The 13,036-nt window shown below is 40.7% G+C and overlaps 1 protein-coding gene across 2 annotated transcripts in view; it reads left to right on the forward strand.

The window, feature by feature from the left end:
• Positions 1 to 13,036, forward strand: part of Blm (BLM RecQ like helicase) — an 86,439-nt gene that overhangs the window by 42,047 nt on the left and 31,356 nt on the right. For both annotated transcript variants that reach the window (XM_052159883.1, XM_052159876.1), the window contains exons 11-13: positions 38 to 136; positions 316 to 464; positions 12,684 to 12,790. In XM_052159883.1, the coding sequence (XP_052015843.1) occupies positions 38 to 136; positions 316 to 464; positions 12,684 to 12,790 (355 nt within the window). The remainder of the gene's footprint in view (positions 1 to 37; positions 137 to 315; positions 465 to 12,683; positions 12,791 to 13,036) is intronic.

Genomic DNA, 13,036 nt, shown 5'->3' on the forward strand with positions numbered 1-13,036 from the left:
GTGATATGTTTATATCTCTCATGTCTCTCTGTTCTAGGTCTGTGCAAGTAACAGGCTGATTTCTACTCTGGAGAATCTGTATGAGCGGAAGCTCTTGGCACGTTTTGTCATTGATGAAGCGCATTGTGTGAGTCAGGTAAGTTATTCTTGGATATCAGTTTGTTTATACCACCAGTAGTACTCAGAGCCACAGCATTGAAGTCGACCTACAGTGGCCGACTGATCGATCTGCTGCCTCACCGGAGAATAAAATGCATCTTATATCTTGACCCAAGAGGTACAAATAACCTGAAAGCAATATTTTTTTCCAATTAGTGGGGTCATGATTTTCGTCAAGACTACAAAAGGATGAATATGCTTCGCCAGAAGTTCCCTTCTGTTCCAGTGATGGCTCTCACGGCCACAGCAAATCCCAGGGTGCAGAAGGACATCCTCACTCAACTGAAGATTCTCAGACCTCAGGTGTAAGTTGCTGAAGGTTGTAGTTTCGCTTTTCTGATTCAGTACATTAGCATTACCTATAGGGCTTTATCAAGCCAAGTATCCAAGGACAGCTAAATCAGAATATTTGAAATTGGAAGGAAGTTTGGTTTTTTTTGTTCTTTTTTTAATCCTCAAGTGATTCCAAGTGCAGTAAAATTTGGGAACAAAATCTGGGGTTGTTTACTTAACAAAAGTAAAACTCTAGGGCAGCTTAGATGGCAGCACACATAAAGGTGGCTGCAGCCAGGCCTGACCACCTGAGGTCAACCCCTGGTATCTTTGAAGGAGAGAACTGACACCTTTCAACTTCCACAAGCAAGCCCTGATAAACAAACTGATAGAAACAGAAGGAAAATCATCCCACCCTCTGCTTTAGAAGTGGGATAAATCAAGTTTGGTACTGGGTGACCCTGATGTAATCCTTTTAACAGATAATGTATTGCATATCTTACTTTGGCTTCCACACTCCCCGTGCCTTCATGGGATGAGCAGGTGAGCCTGCTTTGTCATCCTAAAGTCTCTGTTACATGTGTGATTTGAGAGCAGTCCAGAACCCTCCTAGCGCAGCACTTTGACTTGGATTTCATCTCAGCAGTGTGCGTCTTGCTACCTCCAAATCTATAACTAATTGGTAACAAGAGCCACTAAAAATATTTACCTGTATACATTTAGGTGATGCTGGGATGTTGTGCCTCTGCCTTAGTTTGTCAATGTTTCTCTATTAAGTTAATTTGCTCAGCAAACACTTAACATGTTTGCACACTGAGGTTTTTCTGAGGTTCAGGGAGACTGAAGGAATAAAGGCTGAACACAACAGTGAGGTGAATTTTTATATTCTTAGTGACTTATTTTTATTTTATGTGTATGAGTGTTTTATCTGCATGGGTATCTGAGCACCACACGTGTCCCTGGGACCCAGAGAAGCCATCAGATCCCTGGTGGTCTGACTTTTATATACCACTGATGACCATACTTGAATACAAGAATTATTGAGTTCTCAGAATGTTTTTTGTGTACAATCACAAAATATGGAATGGAATGTTTTAATTTAATGCCATTTGTATTGAGGATTATTTATGTAAATTTGGGGTAAGAGAATACATTTTGCTTTTGTATTATGTGCTCTAACACTATATTTAAGATTAATCTTATACTTTAGGTTTTAATAAATACTGAATGCTAGAAATTTGTTTCTAGAAATGCTATACTTCCTATAAAATGTTGTATTTCAATTCTATGTGCACCCCTCGCGGTTTTTATTGAGATGAGGTACAGAGTCTTAGAGTCGTGCTATGAAGCCCCAGTTGGCTTGAACTTAAATGTAGACCAGGCTATCCTTGAACTTACAATGTAGACCAGGCTGTCCTTGAACTTACAATGTAGACCAGGCTGTCCTTGAACTCTTGGCAGTCTTCCTCTTTCTGCCTCATCTTCCCCAAAACTGTGATTGCAGATGTACACCACCATGCTGGATTATGTATATTCTCTCTCTCTCTCTCTCTCTCTCTCTCTCTCTCTCTCTCTCTCTCTCTCTCTCTCTCTCTGTGTGTGTGTGTGTGTGTGTGTGTGTGTGTGTTCATGTAGGTGCTTATGTTTGTACCTGGATGCCTCTGAAAGCCAGAAGTCAACCTGTCAACCTCAGGTGTCATTCCTTAGGAGGCATCCACCTTGGTTTTTGGAGGCTGGATTTCATTGTTGTGGATGGAGTTCACCATGTTGACTAAACTGGCTGGCCAGAAAGATCCAGGCATCCCCGTTTCTGCCTTCCCAGTGCTGGGATTACACGTGGTAAGCAGATGCTGGACCACTGAGCTATCTGTCAGTTAGTTATATTAATTGGCAAAAGCCCACAGTTAAAAGAAATTGTGTAAATTCCCTTACATATGAATGATTTTTTTTAAAATATGGGACTTATGTTTTATGTTTGAGTGAATAGTGCAAGTATTTATCTAGAGACAGACACCTTGAATAGCTTTTCCTGGAACCGTAATAAAGTGATGTGTTGAGAAAGCAAAATTATATATATCCGGATGTTAGCACATGGCGCCTTGTGCATATCTGATAATCAAAAGAATGAATAAGTAAAACATGGAAGGATTTGGTAAATGTGTATAAAATGGAAGTCTGCTGATTCTTTAATATATTTGCTATTTCTTCTTTAGAAAAATATAAATCTCTTAGTAAAAGTAGATTTTAAGAAGCACTTTCTGGTGCCGGGCGGTGGTGGGGCACACCTGTAATCCTAGCACTTGGGAGGCAGAGGCAGGTGGATTTCTGAGTTGGAGGCCAATCTGGTCTACAGAGTGAATTCCAGGACAGCCAGGGCTACACAGAGAAACCCTGTTTCAAAAAACCCAAATCCAAAAAAACCAAAAAAAAGAAAAAGAAAGAAAGAAGCACTTTCTGGTAGTTTCCTGATCTTTTCTGCCAGTAGTCCCTTATTTGAATTCATTTGCCAACTGCTGCCGTGTCATGGTGTTAGTGGAGTTGGGGGCTCCTCTCCTACAGCTCAATGATAATATTCCTCCTCTTAAGCTGGCAAAGATGAAGTCTACTTGGGAAGTGCAAGAGTGGCTAATAACAGGTGAGAGCAAAGAGCCAAGCACACAGATGTAACTGCCACAGCCCCGGCACAGCTAACACACGCCTCCCCACAGTGGGCCGCAGCTGCTCCTGGCACTTTGTGACATTTTATGTATTCAGCCTCACAAAAGTCTTACATGATATATAATCCTCCATTTCCTCATTCTCTAGATAAAGAAACTGAGTCACAGCCAAGTGACAAACCTGAGTCACAGCACACAGGATAGCAAATGCCTGAAACCCCAGCACGTGAGGTTTTTTTTACTTGTGTTTCTGAGACAGGGTCTTACTGTGTAGCCCTGGAGCTCACTATGTAGACTGGGTTGTCCTCTAACTCAGAGAGATCCACCTGCTTCTGCTTCCTGGGTGCTGAGATAAAGGCATGTGCTACCACACCAACATTTCAGCACTTGGGATCGGAAGCAAAGGCAGTAGGATCAGAAGTTCAAGGCCATCCTCGCTACAAGCAAGCTAGAAAGCAGCCTGTAATGTAGTATATGAGGTGATGGTGTGGGACTGGAGAGATGGCTCACTGGTTAAGAGCACTGGCTGCTCTTCCAGAGGATTTGGGTTTGATTTCCAGCAACCACATGGTAGCTAACAAGCATCTTTAACTCTAGTTTTAAGGGTTCTAATGCCCTCTGGCTTTAGAAGGCACTATATGCATATGGTATAAGGCTATATATGTAGGTAAATCACTCATACACATAAAACATAAAAATAAAATTTAAAAGACTGACAAGATGCATCGGTGGGTAAAGGCACTTGCTATCAACCCTGACAATCTGGTTTCAATACCCAAGGCACTCATGTGGAGTGAACCAGTTTCCCCAAGCTGTCCTGAGACCTCTGCATGCCCAGCATAACACACCATTCACATGCTTAGGCACAATATCCAATAAGTACATGAGAATAATTGAAATTTATTTTTTAAAGCGTAAAAGAAATAGTCACAGAGAATTAAGTATCTTGCAAAGTTCATAACCCTAGCAAATATAGGAGTGAGGGTTTTGAGCCCAGCAATCTGGTTGCAGAACCTTAAATACTGCTCTAAAATGCAAAACAGAAGTCACGACTGAAGATAATTGCAGACAGGATGGCCAGAAAGTCAACATTCTAACAGAGTGTAGCAGCTAACAGTGTGAAGAGGTCAGATGATTTTAAAAGGATGCGGGTCTTATATTAGGAGTGGTTTGGTAGACACTTTCTGTAGCTGGACTGAGATCCGCCTTTCATACCATAAAACTCACTTATTGAAATTGCAGGATTCAGTGCAGTGTTTAGTTTTTCATGGAGTTATACAATCATCACCGAGGTCTTTTTAGGACATTTTGTCTGCCTTAAGAGCTCTGTTCTCCTTAACAGCTAATTTCTTCCCCTCTGCCCCAGGCAATCATTCCTTGTCTTTCTGCCTTCACAGATTTTTGCTGTTCTGCACATTTCACATACAGGTTAATTATTCCCAGTGCTTGGGACCAGAAGTGTTTTAGGTTTGAGGTTCTTCTAGATTTTGGAATATTTGCGTAAATATAATGAGGTATTTTAGAGATGTGACTTAAGACTAATTAGACATGAAATTCGTTTCATATATGCCTCATACAGTTGGAAGGTATTTTTCATTTTTTTGTTTCATTTATTTACAATTTTTCACTTTTAGGGACTGGAGGGATGGCTCAGTAGTAAAGAATGTTACTATTCTTTCAAAGGTCCTGAGTTCAATTCCCAGCAACCACATGGTGGCACAGAACCATCTGTAATGGGATCTGATGCCCCCTTCAACTGTGTCTGAAGATGGCAACAGTGTTCTCATATATATACAATAAAACTTTTGAAAAATTTTTCACTCTGTGTGTGTGTGTGTGTGTGTGTCCGAGCATGAATGTGCTGTGTGTGGAAGTCAGAGGGAAACTTGTAGCAAATGGTTTTCTCCTTCCACCTGGTAGGAAGATCCCTCTGGGATCGACCTCAGGTTGGTGGGCTTAGTGGCAACTCCTGTAGCTGCAGATGCATCTTACTCATTTTGAGACTGTATTACTGTATAGCCCAGGTTGGCCTAGAACGAACTAGGTAGCCTAGCCTTTTCTCAGATTTCCTGGCATGCAGAATACCAGGAGTTCAGGCATTCACCCAGCTTAGGAAGATAATTTTATTTTATTTTTACCTTTTTTTTCTTGTTTCATTTCGTTTTTGAGCTGAGTCTCATACCTGTCAGACTAGCCTCACATTCTGTGTAGCAGAGGGGTGGCCTTGAACCTCTGATCCTGCCTTTACCTCCCAGTTCTGAGATATAGACTGTCATATCCATGTGGTCATGGAGATCCTGTCCAGGGCTTTGTGCGTCTTGCGCAAGCACTATACTAACAGAGCTCCAGCTCCTTTGTGAATAATATGTTTTTCTCTCATGACCCAGATCTTTAGATTTATCACTCCAGTACCCAACAGCAACACCAAACACGTGTGTGGTCATTTGTCAACAATAACATTTAAAACAAATTTTAGATGTATTTAATGTATATGCATGAGTGTTTTGTCTATGTGTATGTATCTGTGCTGTGTGCCTGCCCAGTATCTGTGGAAGTCAGAAGAGGGCTTCAGATCCCCAGGTACTGGAGTTGTAGATGATTGTTAGCCACCATCAAGTTCTGGGAACAGAATCAGGACCTCTACTAGAGCTCTGAACTCTGGGCCATCTCCCTAGCCCCTGAAACAACATCATTTTAAAACTATCATGTAGCTCCTTAGTGTTTACGCAATAGAGCATAAATACTATCACCATTTTATGCTCACTACATGAAACTCACAGATTACATTGTGAAAGTATAATTTGGAGCTGGAGAGAGGGCTCAGTAGTTAAAAGTGCTTGCTGATTAAAGGCGCATGCTGCCAAGCCTAGTGGCCTGAGCCTGGCCCCAGAACCCGAATGGTGGATGGTGGAGGGAGAGAACTGCCTCCCACAAGCCGCCTTCTGACCTCTACACATGCACTGTGGCATGCTGCATTAATGCATGCACACACACACACACACACACACACACACACAAGTAATTAGATGTTAAAAATAAGTAAAGAAAATCATTAGTCATCATTACTGTAGTAGTTACATACATGTCTATATTACTTTTTTTTTGTTTTGGGGTCATTTGGGGTTTTTTGGGGGTGGGGTGGGGTTTTTTTTTGGTGTTTTTGTTTTGTTTGGTTTGTTTTTTTCGAGACAGGGTTTCTCTGTGTAGCCCTGGCTGTCCTGGAACTCATTCTGTAGACCAGGCTGGCCTCAAACTCAGAAATCCAACTCACTCTGCCAGGCTGGCCTCAAACTCAGAAATCCTCCTGCCTCTGCCTCCCAAAGTGCTGGGATTACAGGCGTGCGCCACCACGCCCGGCCCTATGTTACTTTCTTTAAGGCACATACTTCATTTAGTATAGCTAAACAGAGTCTTACTTTATGTAGATGAGTACACTGCACCTGTCTTCAGACACACCAGAAGAGGGCATCAGATCCCATTACAGATGATTGTGAGCACCACCATGTAGTTGCCAGGAATTGAACTCAGGACCTCTGGAAGAACAGTCAGTGCTCTTAACCTCTGAGCCATCTCTTCAGCCCCAAAGGAAGTCTTGCTATGGTACCAAGACTAGTCATGAATGCATGGGCTCAAGCTATCTTCCCTCAGCTTCTCCAATAGCTTCTGGAATACGCACCACTACATCCATCTTAAATGTGTTTCACAACAGATCCGCCTGCCTCCGCCTCCCAAGTGCAGGGATTAAAGGCTTTTGCCACCACTGCCTGGCTCAAAAATAATTTTAAGCATAAGTTTTTTACTGAGATTATATCTCTGAGATACGAATTTTTGCTTTGCTCAGGTGTTAATGGCAAAGGCCTCTAATCCCAGCATTTGGGAGGCAGGTGGATCTCTGAATTTGAGAGCAGTCTAATCTATAGAACAAGTTCCAGGATGGCCAGAGCTACACAGAGAAACTCTTATCTAGAAAAACAAACAAAAAAGAAGAATTTTTGTTTTACAGTTCATATAACTACAGATGAATTGACTCAGTTCATATATTTTACTTTTATGGACATAAACCCAAGAAATGTTGCTAACATAAACATGTAGATGGTGATGAAAAACTTATTTCAGCAGAAATAAATACTCAATTATTTGAATTCTTTCTGAAGCATATGCCAAAATTACATCATGATCTGTCATCAAAAATTATTTTTGATGATCTGTCAACTGACATCTCAGGTGCTCTAAATTTTGTGGGAGGTAAAAATTTTAGAAAGTATTTGACTAACAAATCTGACTACAAATAATAGTCTTTTAGTCTTTTTTTCTGAACCATATACTGTTAAAATTTTTTGCTAGGTTTTATCTGAGGTATTCTCTTTTTACTTTTTCAAGAGGAACCTCTACAGTGTACCTGATGTATTTGAAATATCCTGACAGGGCTGGAGAGATGACTCAGTGGTTAAGAGCACCGCCTGCTATCCCAAAGGTCATGAGTTCAAATCCCAACAACCACATGGTGGCTCAAACCATCCATAACAAGATCTGATGCCCTCTTATGGAGTGTCTGAAGATAGCTACAGTGTACTTACAAATAATAAATCAATAAAAAAAAATTAAAAAAAAAAAAAGAAATATCCTGACAATACATTCTGTTCATCTTCCTAAAAACAATTGCTTTTAGACAGGTTCTTGCTCTGTGCCCTGATTGTCCTGGAACCCACTGTGTAGACCAAGCTAGCCTTGAATTTAGAGAGCTCCACCTGCCCTTTCTCCCAAGCTTGTCTCCTGAGCAACAACACACCTGGCTTGGTTTGTTGCAGTTACAGTTGTAGTAGTTGTTGTTGTTTGAGGTTTGTAGCCTAGGGTAGCCTCAAATGCGGTATATAACTAAGGCTGGTCTTGAGCTCCTGATTCTCCTGTCCCTGCTTCCCTCATACTTGAAATTACAGGCATGTATCAACATGGCCTGGTAAATTTTCCATTTAAAGGCAACATTTAATACTTCTATATTTAGTTAGGAGTCAGTGAAATCTAATTTGGGTTGTTTGGGTTTTGTTTGTTTGTTTTAAGTACTTGTTGAGATAATTCATGTATCTTAAAACTCAGCTATTCTTAAGGTACAGTTGGGTGTGGTTTTTACATTTTCATAGAAGGCTGGGGAGTGGTGATGCACACCTTTAATCCCAGCACTTGGGAAGCAGAGACAGGCTGATTTCTGAGTTTAAGGCCAGCCTGGTCTACAGAGTGAGATCCAGGACAGCCAGGGCTACACAGAGAAACCCTGTCTCAAACAAAACCAATAAAGGGAAAAAACTAAACAAAACAAACCCATTTTCATACAGCATGAGTCTAAATATACTTCCATTATTTTCCACAATGGAGTTAAGTTTTATCATACTTCCTCCCTGTTTTCCTCTCCATTCCTTCACTAATCATGTTTGCAAGAATCGTCTAGGTTATATTATAATATGTGTGTGCGTGTGTGTCTGTCTCTTTGCGTGCGTCTGTCTGTCTGCCTATCTCTGATGGCTTGATGGGGATCATGGTCTAACCAATGCTAGGTGAGGACTTTACTACTGAGCTGTACATGCAGCCTTTATTCTCCCCAACCCTCCCCCCCCCCCCCCCCAGACAGGGTTTCTCTGTGTAGCCCTGGTGTTCTGGAACTCACTCTGTAGACCAGGCTGGCCTCCAACTCAGAAATCTGCCTGCCTCTGCCTCCCAAGTGCTGGGATTAAAGGCGTGCGCCACCACTGCCTGGCCTTTATTCTCCACTTTATGGTTGAATAATATTCATTTGCATAGCTGTCCCAGATGTTGTTGTTGTTGTTGTTGTTGTTGTTGTTGTTGTTGCTGTTGTTGTTGTTGTTGTTGTTGGGCACTGTCTCTCACTTGGTATCTGGTGATCCTTAACATTCCTGTTTTTCTACAGGCGTTGGAGGATTTGTTAAAAGCAATAAACTCTTGTGGTCTGTTTACTTTTCCATCATAACAAACTGTGTGAATGTTGTTCTCATTTAGTGGCCTGCAGACCTTTTGTGGTAAAATGATTTCTTTGTTTTAGTTTTAATTGGATTTGTGATCTACAAGTTTATGTTCAAAGCTCATATTATTTTATTCTTTTTAGTAAAGGTTTATTTGACCAAATTAAGTAGTAAATGGTTCTATTTTCCCAATTAAGTCACAAATCAAATTTCAGATTCTGTTCCAGATGTTTTTAATGAGAGCTTCGCTGAATACATCCACATCATCCAACTCACATTCTTAACATGTGACCCAGTAGTTTACAGGGTTATAAGTTGTACACCATCACCATAGTCTGAGAACTTTGCCACCCTCTAACACTTTACCTGCTATCCATGGTATCCTTCCCCTTTCTTCTCCCCGCCCCCACCCCACCAGCCATAGGCACCACCAGAGTACTTTCTGTGCATAAGTGCCCACCCTGGGTGTCTCATAAACATTCATTCTATGTGTATATGATTACGTGTGTGTGTGTGTGTGTGTGTGTGTGTGTGTGTGTGTGTGTGTGTATCCTGGGACCAAATTTAGGTCATTATTAGACGTGGCAGCAAATGCTTTTACTAAGACTAGGCCATCTCACTGCCCCCCTCACTACTTAGTAGCAAAATATTTTCAAGATTTGATGCTGGAAAAAATATTCCATAGTGTGGTTTTAGTTCCTTCTTTAGCTACTCACCTAATATTAGGATCATTTCCATTTTGTTGGCTGTTATGAATAATGATCTTATAGGTGTTTCCAAGATCTTATGTAGGTGTGCTTTCCTTTCTCCTTGGTGTATTGCTAGCAGTGGAATCAGGTCATATGATAGTTCTGTTTAAAAGATTCGTTTATTTTTGCTTACACTTATGGGATGCATGTGTGTGCCAGCCTGTTTGTATGTGAAACACATGCCTTCAGGTACTTGTGAAGAGAGAAGAGAGACTTGAAGGCAGTTATAAGCTGTCTGTTATAAGTGCTGGGTACCAAACTCCAGATTTTTTGCTAGAGCTTACATGCTATTAACCAGTCCCTGTTTCACCCTTTAAAGAACTATCAGGCTATCTTCCAAAGAGGCTTCACTGTTTTAGATTCCTAGAATCCATCTGTGAGGGTTATGACTCCCTCACATATATCCCAATGTTTGTTTTTGATCTAAAGCATTTGTCATTTTAAATGAATGAAACTGTTTTTAAAAACTAAATGTAGTTTAAAGTGGGGAGTGGGTAGGCATAAAGCCATTCCTACACACAGTCCCTACAGCATTCATGTCAGTCGGAAGCTCACATCAGCTCACATAATTCTGCAAATTTCTTCGTCATTTATATTGCTAAGCAGTTATTTTGGATAGGGTCTCACTAGTTAGCCTTGTTTAGCTCTGAAATCCATATGTTCTTGTCTGGTGCAAAATGATTGTTAAATAATAGTATCAGAAGAATCAGAGTCCTGCATCCTGTGGCAATTTCAAGGGTCATTCCCTCTGCATGGTTGACATTACATCTGAATCAGGACCCCCTGGCTGGAGTTCTCTGTTCCCAGCAACACTCTTTACTGTTAACAAAAGTAGGGAAAACAGCTAAACACAGGCAGTCCTGCCGGGGTTCTAGTGTTGTGACCGAAGACATTTCACCTACACCCATGCCATAATTTACTACAAATTCGTTTTGTTTGATATCCTAGAACAATGTGTGGTGATTACATTCTGAATGCATGGAAGGTAAGATTCCATTGTTTATATTAGAAAGGACAAAGAGGCATGTGAAGAGGCAAATAGGAAAGGTCTGACCTCTGCACGTATGCCATGAGTGCCCCCCATTAATACATAAGTAATTTTAAGCTATAGAAAAGAAAACATAACAGCAGATATTTGATAGGTTAATGGCAGAAAAAGAAGAGAAGTGGTGAGCAGTAAATGTGTGACTAGTTGGTCTGAGGACAGAGCTGGATGTCAGAAGCCTACACAGAGGGAAAGAGGGGAAGGAGAGAGAATATGGGGCCAGGAGAAGCGTTCAGTGTTCTGTAAGATCCTGAGACAGAAGGAAGGAATTTACAGAAGAGTCTAGAAGGAAGACGGAAGGCCATACGCAGAATGAACTAAGGAAACCTGAAGGATTAATGGGTGCCAAGAGTGGTGACCCAAAGGAGAAGGATGCTTGTGTCAGAGTCACCGCATTCCCTTTGCAGCTCAGAGCAAAAGTGAAGTGCCCGTGATCTCTCCATGTATTTAAATATTAAATCTTTTAGTCATGTTTGTTTTTGTTTATGTTTTTGAGAGTCTAACTATATTGCCATCTCTGTTTAAAAAAAAAAAACTGTGTGTGTGTGAGATATGCTGGTGTGTGTTTATGCTAGGTGTAAGCATCTGGTGTCTTTCTCTCAACTATAATTGAGACAGGGTGTCTTGATGAACTTGGAGCTTACCAATTAGGCTAGACTAATGCTAATCACCTGGCTGGCCAGATGAGTCCCTGGATCCTTCTGTCTTCGCCTGCCATTATTACTGGAGCATGCTACTGTACAGAGCTCCTGGCATGGGTGTTAGGGATCCAAATTCAGGTCCTCCTAATAGGCAGCAAGTACTTGACCCACCGAGCCCACCTCTGCTTCCCACGTCACCTCTGAATCTACAGTTCAGATCTCTGTCATCTAGTCTGTAGACATTCTTCATCACCATTTTTTAAATTTTTAATTCTTTTTTTCATATTATTTTATTATTATTTATTTATTTAATGTATATGAGTACACTGTAGCTGTCTTCAGACACACCAGAAGAGGGCATCAGATCCCATTACAGATGGCTGTAAGCCACCATGTGATTGCTGGGAATCCAAGTGCTCTTAACCACTGAGCCGTCTCTCCAGCCCTTATCTTTAATTCTTAATGCCCATTTCAGTGTTTTATTATGTCACCTGCCAGGGATAATGGTCAACATAAGGCAGCTTGTTAATGAGGTTTGCATGGTGGAAAGAAATCAATAATATTTGAAGATGCTACCTTCATTTGAGTTGCTGTAACAGTATCATAGACTGGATGGCTCAGACAACAGAAATTTATTTCTTGTGGTTCTGGAGTCTGAAAAAAAAGATCACAATTCCAGTCCATCCTTTCTCTGGTGGGTGCCTCTCCCTGTTTACTTGGTGGTACTCACATGGAGCCTTTGTACTAGGGAGGGAGGGGTCAGTGAGGTCTCAGGATAGTTTTGTTTCTGTTTTCTTTAATATTTACGTAACTGTATCTTTGAATGCACACATGCTTGTATATGTGTGGGTTACCCATGAAGGCCAGAAGAGAATGTTGAATTTTTTTAGAGCTAGAGTTACAGATATTTCTGAGATGTCTGATGTGGATGTTGGATTTCAAACTGCAGTCCTCTGATAGAACAGTAACTGGTCTTAACAGCTGCCCCATCTCTCCAGCTACTCTGTTTTTATAAGGAGCCTGATCTCCTTGGTAACTCTACCTCCTCACCTAATTACCTTCCAAAGGACCCACCTCCTAATTCTCTATCACTGGGGGGAAGTATTTTGGGTGAAAACATCCAGTTAATGATAATGGTACAACTGTATTTTCTCATAATTAAATTTTATGTTTGGATCTTCTTTTAGGTTTAGCATGAGCTTTAACAGACACAATCTGAAATACTATGTATTACCAAAGAAGCCAAAAAAAGTAGCATTTGATTGCCTAGAGTGGATCAGAAAGCATCACCCTTGTGAGTACAGTTGTGTAATTAAGTCTAAAAGTTATTATTCACTGTGCTACAATAGAATATATAAAATTTCATGTTAACATTTTCTTTCTGCATTATGATAGCACCAGCTTACTATTTGTGGGGAATATTATAATTTTGAAATCTCATTTTGTTAGATAACAATAAATCCTAACAAAAATATATTAAGTATACCTCCTACACACTTATATTATCCTTCTTGGTGTCGGTGTCTTTTTCTCTGGCATA

Source organism: Apodemus sylvaticus, chromosome 1 (assembly GCF_947179515.1).
Source record: "Apodemus sylvaticus chromosome 1, mApoSyl1.1, whole genome shotgun sequence".
Taxonomy (NCBI): Eukaryota; Metazoa; Chordata; class Mammalia; order Rodentia; family Muridae; genus Apodemus; species Apodemus sylvaticus.